The sequence below is a fragment of the Stegodyphus dumicola genome, chromosome 2 (assembly GCF_044657685.1).
Source record: "Stegodyphus dumicola isolate Sdum_Otavi_A_Nest chromosome 2, ASM4465768v1".
In the NCBI taxonomy this organism is placed as follows: Eukaryota; Metazoa; Arthropoda; class Arachnida; order Araneae; family Eresidae; genus Stegodyphus; species Stegodyphus dumicola.
Genome location: NC_140769.1, coordinates 31,947,431 through 31,968,566, shown reverse-complemented (window position 1 = coordinate 31,968,566; position 21,136 = coordinate 31,947,431). Strand labels below are relative to the sequence as shown.

At 31.1% G+C, this 21,136-nt stretch overlaps 1 protein-coding gene across 5 annotated transcripts in view; it reads left to right on the top strand.

The window, feature by feature from the left end:
- LOC118192119 (serine/threonine-protein kinase ATR-like) overlaps positions 1-21,136 on the top strand; it is a 391,326-nt gene that overhangs the window by 185,407 nt on the left and 184,783 nt on the right. For all 5 annotated transcript variants that reach the window (XM_085810548.1, XM_085810547.1, XM_085810546.1 and 2 more), the window contains 5 exons: positions 2,465-2,553; positions 4,006-4,138; positions 13,893-14,029; positions 16,916-17,030; positions 18,172-18,309. In XM_085810548.1, coding sequence (XP_085666674.1) covers positions 2,465-2,553; positions 4,006-4,138; positions 13,893-14,029; positions 16,916-17,030; positions 18,172-18,309 — 612 coding nt within the window. The remainder of the gene's footprint in view (positions 1-2,464; positions 2,554-4,005; positions 4,139-13,892; positions 14,030-16,915; positions 17,031-18,171; positions 18,310-21,136) is intronic.

The window sequence follows — 21,136 nt, the reverse complement described above, 5'->3', positions numbered from 1 at the left end:
CTCATGTTCTCCTCGTTAGCTTCGACATCTGGATTTCATCGCCTAGTTTAGTACAGATATCAGATATGTCTCTGGTACTGATAATTGTGTCGCTGATGCCTTGTCTTGGGTAAACAATATCAACCTCACTACCCCAGATTTCTCTGAAATTGCAAAAGCTCAATTGCATGATGAGGAACTCAAGAACCTAATCTCAAATCCACAAACCTCCCTTCAGTTACAACCGCTGCACATTGATCCAACGCTTAAAATTTACTGTGACATAGAGAACAATAGAATATGTCTCTATATTCCTGTCAATTTTAGACGTGAAGTGTTTAATGCCTTGCACAATTTGGCACATCCTGGAATCCATGCCACCAAAAAGCTGATCGCAGACAGATTTGTCTGGCCAGCAATGAATCAAGACATCACAGAATGGACACGTTCATGTATTAGATGTCAACGGTGTAAAGTATCCCGTCACACTCACAGCCCCATTCAACAATTTAACCTTCCAGCAAGACGCTTTGATCATGTGCACTTAGACTTGGCCCATTGCCTCCTTCAAATGGTTACACTTACCTCCTCACTTGTATTGATCGGTACACAAGATGGCCTGAAGCCATTCCTATTGAAAATATATCCGCTGAAACTGTAGCCCAAGCATTCATCTCCCAGTGGCTTTCAAGATTTGGCATGCCTACCACCATCACTACTGACCAAGGCCGACAATTTCAATGTCACTTGTTCGCATCCCTCACCTCTCTTCTTGGCATTCGCCATATTCGCACAACACCATACCATCCATCTGGAAATGGGATTGTGAAACGCGTTCATTGATCTCTCAAACAAGGTCTGAAGTGCCTCAGTAGCACACACTGGACAGAAGCCTTACCCCTAGTCTTGCTTGGTCTTCGCACAGCATTCAAAGAAGACATTGGTAGCACTTGTGCTGAAATGTTATATGGTGCAACACTCCGTCTTCCAGGTGAATTCTTTCGCCCAGAATCTACTCCACTTATCGATCCTCCAACATTCCTTCAACGTTTACGTGAGACCATGAGCAATATCTCGCCAACCCCAGCATCTTCGCATAACCAGCCAAGCTATTTTGTACATCCTGCGCTTGAGACATCTTCGCACGTATTCGTGCGCAACGATGCAATTAAGCCACCTTTAACACCTTCATATGATGGTCCATTCAAAGTTGTCAAACGAACACCGAAACATTTCACCATCATCTGCAATGGCAAACAATCAGTGATTGGAATCGATCGTCTCAAACCAGCATTTCTAATGCAAGATCCAACAACTTCCTCATCAACATCACTCCCGGAAGAAAGCTTACATGCCGTTAAAGAGCAACCTAAAACTACCAGATCTGGAAGGAAGGTTAAACTTAACCGAAAGTACTTATAACGTACCGATGGTACTTGGGGGGGAGTACTGTGGCGTTCCGACAGATACTTCAACTTCTATTCATGAGATGGCGCGACGTGTAAAATCCAGTTCTTAATCAAAGCAGCAAAGCGACGTCATTACTCACTCAGACTTCTCGTCAGACAACTGTACGCGACGGTAGCATGAACTGTTTTCCGAGCTCTGCAATGTAATTTAAATCGTAATTTAGTACTTAATGTATTCTTTTGTTATAGGAGATTGTCTACTCTTATTTTCTTTAATTATATTATGCATTAAGCACTCGACCACCAAAAATACATCATTATTTCATAAATCATGATTTCATATTTTTAATTTTATAATTTCTGCATGCCCTCTTACTAGATTTGAACTGATGATTTAATATCCAGAAAAATCCCAAATCCAGAATCGCCAAAGTCCTTACGGGTCCGGATTTTGGACTTTGTACTGTATAACACATTTATTGAAATAAATATAAAATTGGATTTTACTGTCTCATATAAATAAGTCTGTGCGTGACACGACTTTTTGGATTTGTTTGTGAAAATCTGTTTTTAAACAGTTTATGGCTAAATGTTTTTAATTACTTATTTTAGTCTGTGTTTTCATAAACTTTCATTTGTTAATATGATCAGATCAAAATATTTGAAAGTATAATCTAAAATATATCAAGTAATGAAAAACCTCATGACCACTTAAAGGCAGTCATGCCACTTGGGGATTACTATGAAGAACTTCATACTATTCTACAGCTTAAAAAATTAAATAATAATTTCCAAACATTCTAATACTAATTTATGCATTTAAACTGACAATCACTTGAGGTTATGATCTAGTGAAATACAACATGCAATATGATGTGCTTCTGTTTTTTTTTTTTTTTTTTTTTTTTTTTTAGAATTTATTGATTACAAGAAATTTTTAAATGCAACTTAGGTGAAATAAATACTAATCACTCTTTCAATAAATCGGTATTTTTTGTTCTTTCTGTATACTTTAAAAAGAGGATAAATATAACTTGTTTAATTTTCTGAAATTAATAACATTGATTTATTTTCAGTTGATTTCTGGTTGCCGAGAACCTGATACAAGGATTCGTACAGCATTAGGTGAATGCCTAGGAGAGCTTGGAGCAATTGATCCAGGAAGGTACATAATTTTGCATAACATTTTCCCCTGTTTTCATTACATTTTTTTACACATATTTTTCCTCTTGATCCATTCATTTCTCTCAATGTTGAAACAGCAAATAAATTAGTTCTTATGTTTTAGAAATATGCAGAAAATAATTCACCATTAAAATTTACACTAATAACATTATAAATGAAAATTATAAAGTGCTAGTACTTTCTATGAATGAATGTTAAGAAAATTGCTTTCTGTTTTACTTCAAATAGTACATTTATACTTTTGAGTACTTAAAAACTTCTAATTCTCTGATACAAAAAGAAAAAATCATGGATCACTGGCTGTTTCTGAAAATTTCTACAGTAAAATAGAGCAAATTTTGCAGGATTTGAAACTTCTATGTCTAGAAGTTTCAGTCAAAGTCTTTCAGATCCTACTAGACTGATAAATGAGTTATCACTTCAGTCAGAAATAAGAGGATAAAGTCCTAGAAAGGTTAAAATAAAGTGTTTGTTAACAGAAGGCTCTGCATGTGCTAGTAATGAACCTTCGCTATTTGTGGGTATTTAAAACATCATATTATGAAGTTAAATTCCAATTTAGGTAACATAGTCTGAGACTATGCACAAAATAAACTACTTAAGGTGGCTAAAGAAATTGATGGCACATATTTTACATTACCTAGCAAAATGGCTAAATCCAAAATAACTTTGGCAGAGCTGGTGATTGTACATAATTGCAAGGCAGTGCTGCCAGAAATTCTAAAAAATATAAACCCTTAGCATAAATGCATAACAACTAATTTGCATTCTGCTCAGGACTGTAGAAAGAAGTTAAAGTTCATATCATTATGATTGGATAATGAACATAAAATCTGATGAAATAACTTAAAAATTAAAAACTAGAATCATAGTTATATGTAAATTAAAGACAAGCATGTAATTTCTCTTTTATATACATTATATTTAATGTTCTATACATACATTTGCTTTATCATTTTACATTATCTTATCATGTTTTCCTACTTATTTTTAATCACTTGCGAATTATTTATGCTATAATGTACATAATCTGTAACATAACCTGTAACATCCCTCTTATTATTTTATATACCTCATCATTCTGCTAACATAGCTACCTAACACAGCTTGTAACATATCTCTTTGTATTTATTTTGGTTACAATTATTTTATATAATCTATCATTCTGCTACCAGCATCTTTTTAGTATGCTTAGGTATTTTGTTTAAGGTAATGTAATCTTTTTCTGAGTTATTGGAAATATTTTTAATTTGAAACATTTTAATAAGTATTCTGTATTTATGGTTTGCTTTGTCTGCAATTAGGAAACATAAGTATTTTTAAGCATATATCTTTATATTTGTAGTACTTATTTTTATTTGTAATTTCATGCCAGTGTTTTACGTCTTTTTTTAGTTTATGTAAACTTTATTTTAATGCATTATATTTTTAGGCTTGATATGAAAAGTGCTAGCTCCAAAGAAACAGTTAATTTTTATGAAAGTATTGACAATGAAGATTTTGCTTTTGCCTTAATACAAGAATTAGTGCATTCTTTTCTGGCTGCTGATGACTGTGGCATTCAGGTAATTTGAGAAAGCTATCGTTCTGCATATTATTGCTTGCAGAAATTTCTGTAGTACTGGCATATTTCTTTCTTCTAGCTTTTCAGTCATGTGAATAGAAATATCTAATTTATTCACAGAGTTTTTAACTTACCTCCTGAATGTAGGAAAAGGTTTCTTCAGAAAGACAAAGTCTTCAAATTTATGCCAGAGTCTTTACTGCCCTTTGTTTGCCAAAGCAAAGCTTTCACGAAGATCATAATTTGATCTGAATAAGGCATCATTACTTTGCTGAAACTTGCTAATCTTAGCCACCATTGGACAATATGTATTTTCTTTGCTTTCCTGATTATTTAATGGTGCATAATCATCACATCTGTATTGATGTGGGCTGATTTTATGAAAAGTGCTTCAGTTATTGTGTTTAATAAGTTGATACAATGTGAGTTATTTTATAAATTAAAGTAATGTTACAGTTTGTGCTATTCATGAAATTGTAGAATCTTAATAATTATATTTCATTAAATAAACATAACTTGAAGCTTTCCTTGAGAAGCCCAATGTGTAGTGTTCATTAATATGGTATGAAAATTTGGGTTAATATGCTATGTTAAAAGTAAATTGTATTGATTGCAATAGCTGACTTTTCTTAAATATATAATTTATTAATTTTAGTGTAGCCATTTTAAATGCATTACAATCTGTAAACTTCTTGAACTTTTTTCATCAAAAGTAACATATCCTCTTGGTTTTCAGGTTTCAAAATTAGTAAAAAATTAAGATATGTGAGTAATTACAGTATTCAGTAGGGTTGGCAGAAACCTTTATGCTATAGCACATCAGAATAACCAAATATGTTATTGAAATACTATAAATGTGATCCTTAATATGTATCCTTAATCTATGTGAAAATTTATTTATTCTAGACTCAAAAAAGCTTTAAGAATGTGTGGGAAGTAGGCTTAAGTATAATAAATAACTAAAACTAATATATTTCAGACTTAACATCATCAGCATGCAATAGAAGCAAGACAAAATTTAGTGGAACAACATGTCTTTAGTCACCAATCTCATGATATGTTGCCAATAGTGTATAGTGGACACTAGCTGAGATTAATGAGGACATCCATGAATTTGAGGGTTTTCATATATCACAAACAAAAAGTAAAATTTTCAAATTAATGGAGTATGTGTAAACATATAGAGAAGTGGTTATAAATAAAGGGGATATAACAGAAGATTTTCAATATAACAGTGCAGTGACAATGCCTCAATCATCTGTCAACTAATGGACAGCAAAATCTGTAATATGCTTTTAGATGTAGAAAATATTGCAACTGCTTGTGAAGAAAGTTATAGAAAAGTTGTTGAGAATAAAAACATTTGGATTGGTTATTCAGTGGAAATTCTCAATGGGGCTATTGCATCATTCGAACAATGGAACTTTGTAACTGAACAAGAAATTAAGTCTATCTATAGAATTAAAGAGAAAGTATTACCTCAAGAAACAAAGAAAATTAAATGGCTTACATTGAAAGAAATGTTTAATAAAGCAATCAAATAAACATTGAGTTTTTTTTTTTTTTTTTTTTCCGTAAATTTTGGATTTTTTATGGTCATAAATGCTTCATTCATTATTTCATATTTTAAATTTCTTAATTTCTACATTTGCACTGTGTGTTAGCAAGAAGAAATTCTAACCTTTTAGATTCCAAGTTTAGATCATTGTGCTTTGGAAGAAAAATCCATACATTACATTTTTGTATATGAAACATTGAATCAGAATTTATGTTGTTCTTAAACTACTTTGAATCATTCATATTTTTCTGTTTGACTAGTATTGCACATGAAGACATTTTATATTCTTGAAACACTAAGGATGTTTGTATTTATCTGTTACCTATAATCCATTTAGCAGCTTTGTGAAGCTTTCTCTAGTACCATTACAGCAATTACATTTACCTGGATTCCATCGTAGCTAAATAATCTTAAAACCACTACTTCCCAATTGGAAAAGAGGCATTTCTTCAACCTTTTACACTTCGGATTTACACATTAATGCCTTTTCAAAATGTTCTTTTTCTTTGAAGTGGTGGATGATATACTGTGAGCAGTCCTGTATTTTTTGCTAATTCTGTCTTCTTTATAGTAGAATTTCTGCAACATACCAGATGAAATCCAAATCTTTTGTTGCAGAAAGTCAGTGTGTTTATTTTCCTTATTATTGTAATGTACAACTTTACCTGCATAAAAATTTAATGGTTAAGCCAATATGAAGGCCAAATATTTTGCTCCCGCTCAAAGAAATGTGCTTTGAATGTGAAAATTGCAAAGAATTTACTTAGAAAACAGACAAATGACTCAAAATTAATTCAAAACTAGTTAGAATATTCCCAATCACTTGCTACTTTTCTTAATTCTTTGACAATTCTTTGCACATTTTCAGAAAGAACTACAAGGGGTAATCAAATGAAAAAGTACGAAACAACATGGTGGGCACAAATGTAGACTTTATTCAAAACATACACCATAGGCCTGAGCACAACGATCCTACTGATGAACAAGCCGCAGGATTCCTTGTTCCCAGAATTCCTGTGGCCATGACGAGACCCAATCCTTAACAGCGTCCTTGAGTACGTCGTCTGAATTGCAACGCTTCTCTTTCAGGTGTTTCTTCAGTGGACCAAACACATGGAAATCACAGGGCGATATGTCCAGACTGTAGGGCGGATGGTCCAATGTCTCCAACTGGAACTTGGTCAGTTCCATGTGTGTGACTCTGGAGACGTGTGGACGCACGTTATCATGGAACAGAACCACACCCTCCATGAGCAGCCCGGTCTTTTGTTCTTGATGGACCTGCGTAGGCATCGGAATGTCTCACACTACACATCAGAGTTAATGGTTTTTCTGTGCTCGAGGAATTCCACAAGTAGCGGACCTTGAATGTCGAAAAAGACGGCGAGCAACACCTTGCCTGCTGACGGCACGGCTTTGAACTTTTTAGGGGGAGGTGACGATACTGTCGCGCTTTGCCTCTGGCTCGTAGTGATGGCACCAGGTCTCATCACCTGTGACGATCCGCTGCAAGAAAGCGGGGTCTTCCTGATACCGAAACAGATGTTGCAGTGTCCCCATGCACAGTTTCTTGCTGGTCTGTGAGCTGCTTCAGAACCCAAGCGGCACACACCTTCCGATATTGCAACCTGTCGTGAACAATTGTCCACACTGTTTCATAGCTGACATCCACCTTCACTGCCAGCATTCGCAATGTGACACGCTGATCACTTCTCACTAGGTCGTCCACCTTGTCGATGAGATCGCTCATGATGACAGTGTTTGCCTGGCCTGGTCTCGGGTCATCACCCACACTCTCACGGTCTGCACGAAAATGGGCACTCCATGTTCTGACAGACTGGTCAGAGACACATTTCTCCCCATAAACTGTTACCACTCGTCGGTTTCTCACCTTCCACTGTCAGAAATCAGATAACACCTTGCTGCTCCTCAGTTGTCAAATTTTGCAACGCAAATGCCATCCTGTCATCATACGGACTGCCGCATCATATGGTCGCTGCTTTTGATAAGAACCTCTGCTACCTCCTGCGCATGCGGGCACCCGCACATGCTCCGATCCCAGTCAGAGACTCCAATCGCATCCTGAGATGTCTCGCTATGTTCTCCCGTGGCAAAATATGCAAATATTTAACCATTATGTTTTTACGTCGTTTCGTACCTTTTCATTTAATCACCCCTTGTATGAAGGATTGCTTTCAGAAAACTTTACTTATAAGTTGCTAACATCAGCTTAAAGTTAGGCTTTGGATTATAATACAAGGGATTGGGACTTTATAAAAAAAACATTCTTGATTTAATGTTATTAATTTCATGTTATTGATTATTCAGAAATTTCAGTAATATTTATGTTGATAAAACGGATTTGCATGTAGGTCCTCTTCCCTATGGTAAATCAAAGTTACTTTTTAGTACTATATGTTTTAATAGCTTCATGTTATTTAATATATTTTAGAATTTATCTCTGAATCAGTTTGAATGTTTAGTGCAGTACTGAACTAATTGGTAGATTGTATTGAGGAATGTATGCTGGGTCATATGTTGGCATGCCAAAATACTCTTAAAGTATAGGAAATAATTTATGCCATACGTTAAACCAAAACTGAAAATTATAATAAAAATTGAACATACAGCCAGATTTTTCCTTTTTTGTATTAAAATAAAAAATTTTGGAAGTGTTGTGTTTTTACATAATTTACATCATTCTAAGGAAGACATAATTTTTTATTAGAAATTTTGGGCCAAAATTAGAAACCATAATTATAATAATATACTAGAATATAATGTGGCAAGCAGCTTTACAATAATATCAGTAGTAGCAGAAGATTTTAATGCCCAGAACTATTTTAAAAGACCTCTAATTATTGGAATAATAAAACTTTCTTCTTGATGCAAATGATTTACACAATTGTTCATACTTGTCTTCGAATGTTTTGATAATATTAAATGAATGATAATACTAAGCAATGAGAAAATTATCCTTCCAAATATCAATGGTATTTAACTAATTTAATACAAATGTGACTAGAAATATATAAATGCTTACTTTCACCACATTTTTAATTAGGAAATGCCATTAATAGTTTAATATCTGGTATTTGTTATGCAAAAGTTTGTTTTTGTAATATTTCCGGAAATTATTTAATCGATGTCATACCTGACCATTATTGACATAATCCATACTTTTGCATTATACATATAATCTACTGGTAAACTCTTTAATCCTTTAAATTGAGGATTTTTTTCTTTTTCTAGTAAGATTTTTTTTTTTTTTTTTTAAAACCAAACGTATTCGCACAGCATAAAATGGTGACATCATCTTTGACTATTTCACATCATTTTGAACTTTCAATTTTAAATCAGTATGTATGTTGAGGCAATGCAAGATAGTATAGATCTCTTTTATTGGCAATATAAGTGTTTTCAGGGCAGTATTTTTGAAACTAGGCCATTCATTTGACAACCAATTTTTTTCTCACGATGGATGCGTAAGTTTGCTAAAAATATTTTCTGTTTTCTTTCATCAGCTTAACCAGCCATATGTTGCTCTAAAATCATCTTCCCCAATTTTTATTGATAATTCTTCAGCTTTCTGCCACATCTTTTTCATGAATATTTGTAAACCAAATTTTTAGTGCCTTCTCTACACTCTGATCATTTCTAGTATGCATTCATCTCATATTTTCATTTTAGTTTTGCTTTGATTTGTAAATAATATGTTCTTAAAAATCTTGCATAAGAGGGGTTGAGAAACATTTAACTTATGCCGGATTCCATTGACTCATTTTTGGAAGTTTATTATAGTGTTTTAAAAGTTAGATTTGGATCATTATGCATTTTGCTAGTCTCTATGATAAAAATCTCTAAACAGAATAATATAATAAGCATTTTCTAAATAGTATTCTTAAAACTGTACAGCTGAAAGCAAGTGAAGAAATATTTTGGCTTAGGAAAAGCAAAGCCATCTAGAATTCCACTCTGATAAATATTTAAGTCCATTTGGTTGCCTTAAACCAAAATCTGGCTGCTTGGCAACATGTCTCTGCCATCTGGCAATTTTTTACTCCATTTTGACCTTATTTGGCAAATTTAATTTAAAATATTTATTTTGTAATATATTGATAACATTAACGAAATTGTTGATCACAATACCATGATATATTTTCCATGTTTTCATATATAAATGGGTGAGACTTCGGCAATTCGATAACAAGAACTGTGATTACATTAAGTGACACGTACTGCCGTAAATTTAGAAATAGGTTCAATAAGAATTAACATGTTTTTATAGCTGAAATTAAAATTTTTTCTATTGCATTTAAATGATTCTTTCAAATTAGAAAAATTCTGAATACCCTTCATTTCAAATTTTAAATGTGTATATGTCGTATATGAGTGTTAAAACTACAGTACGCACTTCCTATTGAAATCAGGCCCACCAGTGGCCGAGCAGTAAAGTCGCTGAATACTGCTAGTTCGGTCCGAGGTTTGAATCCCACGAATGGGCTGGCTGCATGGGCGTTTTTGTGGTTTTCCCCATGTGTAATCTGTATACGAGTCAGTTCCCCTTAGAAAGTCCTCCATGAAGGCATCCCTTTTCTTAGACAGATAGCCCTAGTGTGCTTTGCCATAATTAAATAAACCAAACCAACCTATTAAAATCACTTCTGTTTCAAAAGTATTTAAGTTTATAAAGCAGCTAAGTTTAATAGATTGCGATTTGTGTACTACGAACCATGATATTAGTTTTAGATTTTTCAAGTAAAATAATAATTAACAATTATTTCATTAATTAATTCAAAAATAATAATTAAAATTAAATTACTTTATTAAAATAATAATGAAATTTAATTACGAAAGTCAAACTCTTTACTCTTTTTATCAAATCAACATAAAATTAAACTTTTTACTCTTTTAAAGATATTTTTATAATTACATTCTTGATGAAATTTTATCTCTTACAAACAACTAGTATCTGTGTTTGTTTCATAATAGTGAACGACAGTTTTTCAGTTGTATTCTCACTTTTGTAAAACTGCTGATAACGTTCTTGATCACCTTCAATTCAAGAATTTTTCTTAGAATTTGCATTGCTTTTCTATTTGATTGATATGATAATGGCAAGTCATTTTTTTTTCCGTATCATTTTTGCTGTCAGTTTCTGAGTTCTTTTAACACTTTTGTAATCAGTTTTTATACATGTTCTTTGGGCATTGCTGTAAATTTATACATATTCTAAATATAAATTTTCATAATTCCCTTCACTAAAGTCTGAAGCATTAGTTATTAAAATCCCTGTGAGTTTTCTTCTACATAAAACATAAAAGCCACATTTTTGAAAAAAGTTTTTTACTGATTGTAAGAGATTACCCCCCCCTTCCCTGCCTTGATTATAATATGCATGGCATTAGCAGAAGTTTAGACCTATTTATCTGTTTCAAAATGCTTTCATTTTCACAAAATTCAATTCTGTTCATCATTTACTGAATATCTTTCTGTAATGAGATTTGAAAGCTTTTATAATACCCTAAAATTAAAAGTTGAATTCCAGAAGTTGTATTTGCTGTAATAGATACAAATTGTTTTTTATAAAATTATCAAAGGGTGGTGTGCTGTACAGTTATCTAATTAATAAAGCTGATTTTTCATTTTTCACTTTGCTGTCTTATTTCAAAAGAAAATAATATTATTTGGCATTCACGAATTCTTGTTGCTGTGGTAAGTCAGAGGTAAATTCTTGATTCTTTTTAAACGTTAAGATTTTCTGCTTTTATCAATAACCAGTGCTGTCTTCTTAATTATTAGGTCAATACTGCACATAATAATAAAGTAAACCATATCTTCAATTTTTTAAACTAGCTGCTGTTTCAATTTTAAATGTTGATGTGTTCTGGTAATCTTCTGTAACACAATCCAGTTTTGTCTGTGTTGTCAAGTTTCGAGTGGCTTGTATTCCTTTAGCAGCCCATGTTAAGCCTTTTATCCAGTTATCATCTGCATAATGATCTGCTATTCCTTTTCACCATGCAATTTCTGATGAGCAATTGTTGGATTTCATTTTCTCCAACTTGTGAGCCATATATCAATTGATATAAAATTTTCTCCTGGCATTTAGCAAATCAGTGAAAAAAGCTCTAGAAATAGTAACATTTTTTTTAGCTTTATAACTTTTTAAAGTAAGCTAGGCAGTGCTCTTTGGGAAAGTCCTAGTTTAAATATAGTTTTTCTCTGGCTGCCGTTACCCAGAAATCTTTTAACAATTTATCCTTTTTGTTCAGGCTTAAATCTTTATGCTTAGCATTTCAACATGTTACAAGTAAAGCACACAACAAGTTTTAAAATATGCTTTTTACAATGATTTATTCAAATTTTAAAATTTACATTACTGGCCAACAGAAAGGAAACCTTTCATCTGTCTAGCCAGTTTGCCTCTTGATAATTACCAGTGTGACCAATGGTTTCCTTGCTTTTTCTTCAGTTACCACTTCTTTTCCAAAGAATCTTAATTTATGGTAATGTTTAGAAGCATTTCATGAACTTTAACTCTCACTGAACATAATGTGCCTATACCAAAGGTAAGATTTTGATTGTTGAGACCTTAAAAGTTGTAATGTTCTACCTCCTATCAGCTGGTATTTGAGAAGAACCTCACTCATTTACAATGCCTCTAGAGGACTGTTTTTGTTAACCTAAATATAAGGAAATTCTGTTCCTGTGAAGTCTAGTTCAGGCAAAGAACTCCGAAAACAATATTTCATAGGTACAGGGACTGGAAGTATAAAAATAAAAACTTAGGGGGGTAAGAAAATTTCAGACAAACCCATTTTACTGAGGTATTATTTACCAGAATGATAAAACCATGGTCCACAATACATTAAATGATCGAATTATGAAAACCTTTGATAGGTACAAGTAGGAGATTGTGACATTGAAGATTCATTCTTTTGCGTATCTGTGTTTAATAAACGATGGAGATAAGTTTAAAAAATGGTGAGTTTTATATTGATGAGTATGTATTTGTTTTGGTTTCTGAAAATTTGGACGTAATAAGCAACTGAGTTTATTAACCAGTGAGTTTACTAAATTTGAATATATTGTATTTAAATTTTCATTACATGCTGCAGCAAGCTGTGACTTTTCTTAAAATTTACTGGTCCATGAGCTTATGCTAGTTTCCAGATCTCATTTATACATGTTTCGTTAAACCTAGCAATATATTTAGAGATCACATCACTGCTATTGATTTTTTAATCCCCCATGATTATTAGCCAGAATGTAAATGCAATGTTGTATAAGAAGTGCTTATTTTCCTAATAATTAAAATAAATATTTTGGCATACACTGGTAGTTTTTATTTTTATACTTTTTCATGAGATGATCTATTATATGATGAATGCATATTGTTATATATTTTCAAATATAAAAGGCTTGCAAAGAAATGAGTTCTCTATTATTTTATTCTAGTTTAGTTAGGACAAATATATTTCATATTCTTTTTTTTTTTATATAACTTTTCTTGATTCAAAATTGAATTGATATTTTTTTAAAAAACATTGATACTGAGGTGGATGTTTTTATACTACCTCTACATAATTTTCTAAAGAAAGATTGCAATGTGTTAAGGAGTGTCTCTTCCATAATCTTTTAGTTCAGTGTCCTTGATACATCAGGATTTTTCTGTGGTGTTCATGAGGGAAACTGTGTGTTATGATGCCAATGCTTAATAGGTTGAGTTCTGTAAATTATATGGGAAGGTTTCAAGAATAAAATAAATGTCTTGTTATGCAAACATATAACTGAACATTTAATTTGAAAGAAGTATATATATGAGAAAACTTTGCTTTTCTTACCAAAATATATGTCTTTCACCATGAAAAAAATATATCATTTAAAAAAGTTAGAGTGAATAATATTATTAAGAAAAATATTATGCTCCTAGCAGATTTATTGTTCAAGAAACATATAAACTGAAAAATTAAATATATGTTTTTCCTTTTAAATGCTTGGGAAGTTTAGTTCTATTTGTGTTACATCAACTTGCAATTTGAATTTTTTCTCCTTATACCCGAAGTTCCTTGCTTTGTTGTTATTTAAAAAAGTGTTACTTCATACATAGATAAAAACATCTTATAGCAATTTTTTCATCTTAACCTTTTAATTTTTTTTTTTTTTTTTTTTTTTTTTTTTTTTTTTTTTTAAGGATTGTTCAGCATGTGCTATTCAAGAAGTTTTACGCTACTACAAATGTTCTAATGAAAAAGGTTCTAGTGGAAATCATCTATGGAATAAGTTTCCACCTGACATTCAAGAAATTCTGGTTGTTTTATTCCATTCCCAGTAAGAAATTAATTACTATATTTTTTGAAATAGAGACAACCAAGTTTTGTAAATAACAAATAAATATGGTGTTAGAGTCTTAAATTTCATTTTGGTATATATACACTAAGTCTTGAGAAGTATAACAGAGATGTTCTAAGGGTGTAAAGGACCCTTTTATTAAGAAGTCGGTGAGTTGAATAGAAGGCACTACTGTTGCTTACAAATTAGACAGCATTATGGCATGAAAGCAGAATTTTAAATTAATAAAAAATTAATAAAATCTAAGTCTTTATTAACAAAGGCTATGCAGAGATATTTAAACCTGCAGATTGGCTGATAACCTGCATTGGCATGACAGCACTATCTGCAAGAATAAAGAAATGCTGTAGACAGTAATGCTTATTGTAGAGTAACAGCTAGTAACATGGCCTTCAGCAGGTAGAACAAACTTTGACTCAAACAATCCCAAACCCTCACTTAAATACACATGATCAAATTTGCATTCTGGCAGGATAATGGAGAGAGAGAAGTAACAATATAGATTCTGAACATAAAATAACTGGCTAGTTAACATAAATACCTTTCAGTCGATTTAAATTTCATTCGATGTGCGTACTTAAAAGTTTTTTAATAAGTATTTTTAATTAGTTTTTCTTTGAATATAATTAAATAGACTGTGATTAAGGATTAAAAATACAACAAGTAATATAATAAAGCAATTAATAGCTATTTTATTAGTTTCATGGTATAAAGGTTTTATAGGCTAATTTTCTATGGAGTGGAAGGGGAATATACATGTTTTGCATAATTTTCATTGTAATGCATGTTTTCTTTTAAATATTCAAATATCAGATTATGTTGGACCTATTGGGGGCTTAACCTAATACTTAATTCAACTGCAAATTAGGTGTTACTTGAATGCTGTTGGATAAGTTTTCAACAAGAATAACTGAGGTTTAAAAGCAAATAGACACAATTACTAATTTTTTAATGTAAATTAATTCTGCCTCACCTCTTAAAAGGGATAAAGTAAAATGTATGAAGTAAAATTGACAGTCATCTTAAGTTAGCAGTAAATTAAAAATCCCTTTAATTCTTTTGGAAAGTTACAAAGCTAAATACCTCTAAAAGAAGCTAGAAATTCAGATCAACAACTAACAAGTATTCAAAATCTTAAATTACCAAACAAATATGCCTTGAGTAGCTTATTTTTATGCAATGAGCAGCTCTTCCCCAAGTGACAAGCTAGATGGCAGGGCAGCCAGTATTTATCCAAACTCTATACTAAACTGCTTCCCACTCAAATCTGCATAATCCCTGGAAGGAATGAGGCAATATGAAACATGTAAATCAAAAACAACTTGGTTAGTGATACTCGAACATTATACTGCAATATTGTATGCTTATTAAAGAAACATCTGCTGAAAATCTGTAAATGACTTATTCAATGGTGTGTTTGCCAAAGCTGCATTTTCAGTAATCAACTTTTATAAAACATGAAGGATAAGTCACATGTTTGTAGCTTTTCAGATCTCTTAATAGTAGGTTAAGGGTTTTTCTACAGATGCAGTAAAACATTTCAAAATCATAAAAACAACCTTGTATTTAGTGTAAGTATATTGTAACACTCAATCGATTTCGAGTGCAGCTAAAGGTCCCTCCTCATCAGGAGAAAGAAATACCTGGAAAGAAGAAAATAGGAGAAAGAGTCTCAGAAACACGGGGTCCTTATCCGCACTGCACGTGGTTATAACTGGATTTTTAATCAGAGTTGCACTGGCCGCCTACTTTTACTGAGCCAGGCTATCTGATCAAGCATAAAGGACAGAAAAATTCGCAAAGTTAAAAATAGGAAGCGAGGGGCAAATGCACCTTCACGCTCAAAGTCTGAACTTCAAATAATGAATTGGCTTCAATAATGAATTGGAAATTCAAATAATGAATTGGAACTTCAAATAATGAATTGGAACTTCAAATAATGAACTTTTTGCCCCTCGCTTCTTATTTTTAACTTCGCGAATTTTTCTTGTCCTTTATGCTTGATCAGATAGCCTGACTCGGTAAAAGTAGGCGGCCAGTGCAACTCTGATTAAAAATCCAGTTATAACCACGTGCAGTGCTGATAAGGACCACATGTTTCTGAGACTCTTTCCCCTTTATTTTCTTCTTTCCAGGTATTTCTTTCTCCTGAGGAGGGACCTTTAGCTGCCCTTGAAATCGATTGAGTGTTACAATATACTTGCGCTAAATACAAGGTTGTTTTTACGATTTTGATTGTCACATTAGCGTGTTTCTCTTCTAGTGTAGTAAAACATTTCTTAAAGCATAGTGCCTGTTTCTTTAATCCTATAAGAAAACAGTAAGGTGCTGAATGTATCACTCGCAGAAATATTTAAATTATAAATAAACATTAGGGAAGCAACTTAAATTTAAAAATTAGAAATTTAGATTGGCATATATTTTAATAAGATGCTTCATATATATAAAGAGAATCTGATGTGGGCCTGACTGATCATACTTGCTGAGTGTCTGTAGCCACATAACATACTATTTGCTATCATGATGGTTGTCATTGAGAAACTTTTCAATTACTCTTTTTGGTCATCCACAATGCTTATGTATCTTCTTTTTTAACATAATTTAATTGTTATTATATTTAGTTTTTTGAATTTGTTTTGCAAAGACTATATTAATAAATGAGTACATGAAGCTATACTTGATATAAAACCATATATAGAGCACTACTTACAAACCACTTTCTTAATGGATTGTACAGCAGATATTCCTCTGTAACTTAAAATTTAACATCTTGCATATCTGTTCTTTAGAACTAAAATTCATTAATTTTTTTAATAGTCTGAAGGTAATGATGAAGGATTTCTAATCAGTAATGTTGTTTTCTAGATACAAACCTTTAATCAGATCCAGGAAAAAATTCCCTGTTCCTCTATATCAAAGCAAAATGGGTAGCACATTTAAGGACTGGACAAAAAATTGGTTTTATAGTCTCCTTCAAAAGGTATTTATAATATCTATATATATATTTCATTTCTGTATTAAGGATGAAGCATCCAAGCTTTGCAGCATTTAACTCTTGAATGACTGTGAGTAAAGCTAGCTAGCCTTTGAGGCATTATAATATGCACAGATGAATTCCTCACTTCATTTAACTCTCCCTACTAGAATACAAATATTTAAAAATCCAATCTGCCTCAATGGGTGCATTTTGTTTCTAAAAATGATTTTGCTTCAGGAAATTATTCACCAATCTTTGGGTAGCGTTTGAGAAATAATTTCCTGAAAATAACTGAATTTTAGTGAATATACTGGTAGGTGTTGTCATGAGTGCTGCATAACTAAAGAGAATATTATTTATTCTTCATCTAGGTTTTCCTCATTTCATATGTCATTGGTAATTTGGTATTAAAATTGCTTGTCTGAAATAAGCATTTAATAAATTTTAATTAGTTAAAACATCAAATAATTAATCTAATTCAGGGAAAGAATAAATTTTGGGAAATAATTAAGAGGGATTTGGGTTGGGAAATAATTGAAAATTTTAATATGCCCAGGTTCAGAAGAGGAAAGAAATGAACAAAATTATTTCAGCGGAATTACTAATTGACCTTCATCTTAAAGCCGGTTCCATTTTATAGACATTGCAAGTATAAAAAGGCAAATATGTTTTTAAGAAATCTAGAATGTAGTTTCCTTTAAAAAAATAGTGCCATTGGGAACTGAATATCGGTTGTTAAAACAACTGTGTAAAAAAAAGGTGTCATTTTCTAGTAACTACTACGGTAGGATAAAGTGCATGTATTCTGTGCTCAAGCTTGAATCCAGTATCTCTTGTTCATTGTAGTTATTGAAATTTCATGCTAGTTAATATAGTTAAAATCTCTACCTCATAATACATACATTTTAATTAATATCTCTGTCTTGTAAAACTGAATGTTTCCACTGAATTTTGAAAATACTTTCAAAGGTTGATGTTCAGACTCTTACTTTGAGAAGCAACTATCCTTTACTGTATTCATGGGTGTAATTTCTTTGATTATTTGTAGGAATAAAATTATTTTGTCTTGGAGAAAATAATAATAATTATGGATGAATTATATGTCTATAGCAATATCATAATTTAAAACATGCTTACTTTTTAGGTGAAAAAAGACAATCCTGTCAAACTGTTTAATTCTTGTTCTGTTATTATCAAGTATGATCTAAACTGTACTCTATTTTTGTTGCCTCGTCTTGTTATCTATGCTCTCTTGGATTCAACTGAGAATGAAAGTAATGAAGTTAGTATTAAATTTTTTACCCCTCTAGTATAATTTTATTTTTCATTAAATACTGAAAATTGAAAAACAAAATTATATTCTTTTGTGATACAGTGTTTTCAGTAATAAGTGAAAAATAAACTACAGTTTTGTCTTCCTTGTAGTAAATTGATCTGTTTAATGTAATTAAATATTTAATTGGCTTTAAAAAATGCATAAATTAAATACAATTAAATTTGTAATGGAATTATTGTAGTTAGGTTTTTCTGATGATTTGTGTTCTTGTTATTTAGTTTGAAGCAAAAGACATAGTAGCATGTTGCATAAATAGGGCTTTGCTAAAATTTCAATGTGTTCATGCATTAAAAGAATATTTAATGCATGAATCAAGTAGGTGAATTCTTTGTTATAAAACAACATTATGGATGTCTGTATTATCATAGGAAATAATATGATTTATACTTTTTACATGAGTGTTTTTCAATATTACTGGAATTTTTAATCTCTTAATTTGGATTATATCTCTGATTATGTTCAATTTTATTTGTAGCCTGAGAAATCTCTTTATGTATAAATATCTTCTACATCATTTCAAGCTGTAATTTGTACATTAAAATTTCCATTTTTTTTTTTCAAATTCTTATTTAATATACCAATTTATATTTCCTATAAAATCTTAAATTCAGCAAATTAATAGTGATCTGGTTTCTGAATATTTGTTGCTCTGACTAATTTTTGTGTCTTAAATGATTGTTTGTGTTGCTTTCTACCATAAGCACTAGAAAACCATATATGAATTAGGAGTGATTTATGTTCCATAGTAAATGTTGTGTTAAAATAGTGTTGAGTCAAGTACAGTACGAGCATGCCACAGTGTACAGCCTGTAAGTATTGAAAAATATAAGAGTAATTAATAGTAAAAAAGAAAAATTTGAAATAAGCTATTCTCAGTTGTGGTTTGGACCTATAATGAGGCAACATGGGAAGTATAGATTAAGTAATTAAATAATAAATATTTGCATTTAAGCAAAACAATATTTGAAATCGCATAAATGAAATTTCATGTGGTTGCATCAGTGAGATATGTAATGAATGCCAAATTAAATATTTTTACCTTGATTGACAACTCATTTTATTGAGAAAAGGATTAATTTTTTTGTTCATGAACATATTTTATTTGTTCATGAATTGCAATGTCTTTTATGTACGATTTATGTTTGTAAGAATGTTTTACAATGTGTTGTTTTGAAGTTCACGTAAATTTCTTAAAAGTGTTTATTAGCATATATTACACTCTTTTTTTGTCAACTTAAAATGTCACCTCTGCAATGCAAACAATAATTTTATTGCTGTTTTCATGCTTAGAAGGCATTTACAAGTCATTTTGAGTTAAATCATTCAGATTTACCTACAGTTCTTCTTGGACTTCATCTACAAAGCTAAATATTTTCTTTTTCTGTTTCATTTTCATTTTAGTGAAAAGGAATTTCCAGGAATAATAATTAAACTACTTAAACTCACCAGCAGAGGTAAAGTTCTTTTGATGAAAGTTTGCTGAATCAATTTATGAGTTTTGGAGGCATTTTTATTTTTATTACAGAATTAACACATTCTGTTCATATATTTAAAAATATTGTACATAGATTGCACCTACTCTGGTGTTAAAAAATTTTTAGAGAAATGTTAATGCATTTATTCATTAAATTGAATTCGACATAGTTTTCTGATTTAGAAAGGTTGCACATAACATCTTGCAGTACAATAAATAAGAAATATAAAATGGTAGGGGAAGTTTTACACATTTTTGCGAATGTTTATATAACCACTCGTATTTTAGCTTAAGAGTCATTTAGCATTTGTTTCCAATGTTTCAGTGGAAGATCATGATGAATCATGTAGTAAAGATCAACCAAATGATATTTTTTGAAAAATGTTCTTCACTAATATTATTCTTATTTTGTAGTTCTTTCTGGTTTTTATTACTGTTCAAAATAAAGGCGGGGGACTCAGTATTACATGAAGTTTCCATATTCACAAAATCCTAAACAACTATTGAATGTGCTCCTAGATTTACAAAAGGAAATATCGAGAGTTAAAATATATATCTAATTTTGAAAATTCAGTGTTTGAAGCAAAAACAGTTGTTTATCTTAAATAAGCAAATTATTAAACAGAATCTTTTTTATATTTAAGTACAAGGTCTTACTGATATTACATAATTCTTATCATATTTAATTAATTTATTTAACCTAATCATATTTAATTAATAATGAAGCGTGAATGGAGGATAGAATCTCTCTTATTTTATTTGAATGAAAAGTAAGAAGTAAATATTTTTCTTAGCCTTAATCATTATTTTGCCTTGTTTGTGTTTTGCATATTTGTCCTTTTAATAAAATTATGTGCATTCTCTTTGTGTTTTTTACGTATGTTATTTGATGACTGACTGTTGCATGAATGAAGTACTAGTGGCTCATTCTATATCTAATCTACAATTGCAAACTTAAAATTAGTTTGTGTGAACTAAAAATTGTAAAATGCTTAGTTTACTTTCATTTATTTGTTTAATATTTTAGTGTACCATAATGCTGAAAATCAGTATATTTTTGCACTTATCATTTGTTTTACGAACTTACTAATTTTAGTGTAGTCTCTTCATGTAATTCAGTGTTAACTGTAAATGTGAGTGATATTGCTCTTTATTATCAAGTGTATTTGGTTTTATATTATTTTTTTTTTTCATGTATGGTAAAATAACAATATAAATGCAAAAATGTTATAGAAAATATTAATTTCGCCTTTCCAACCTGTAAGTTAAAGTTAATTAAGATACCTGGGTCTAAAAAAT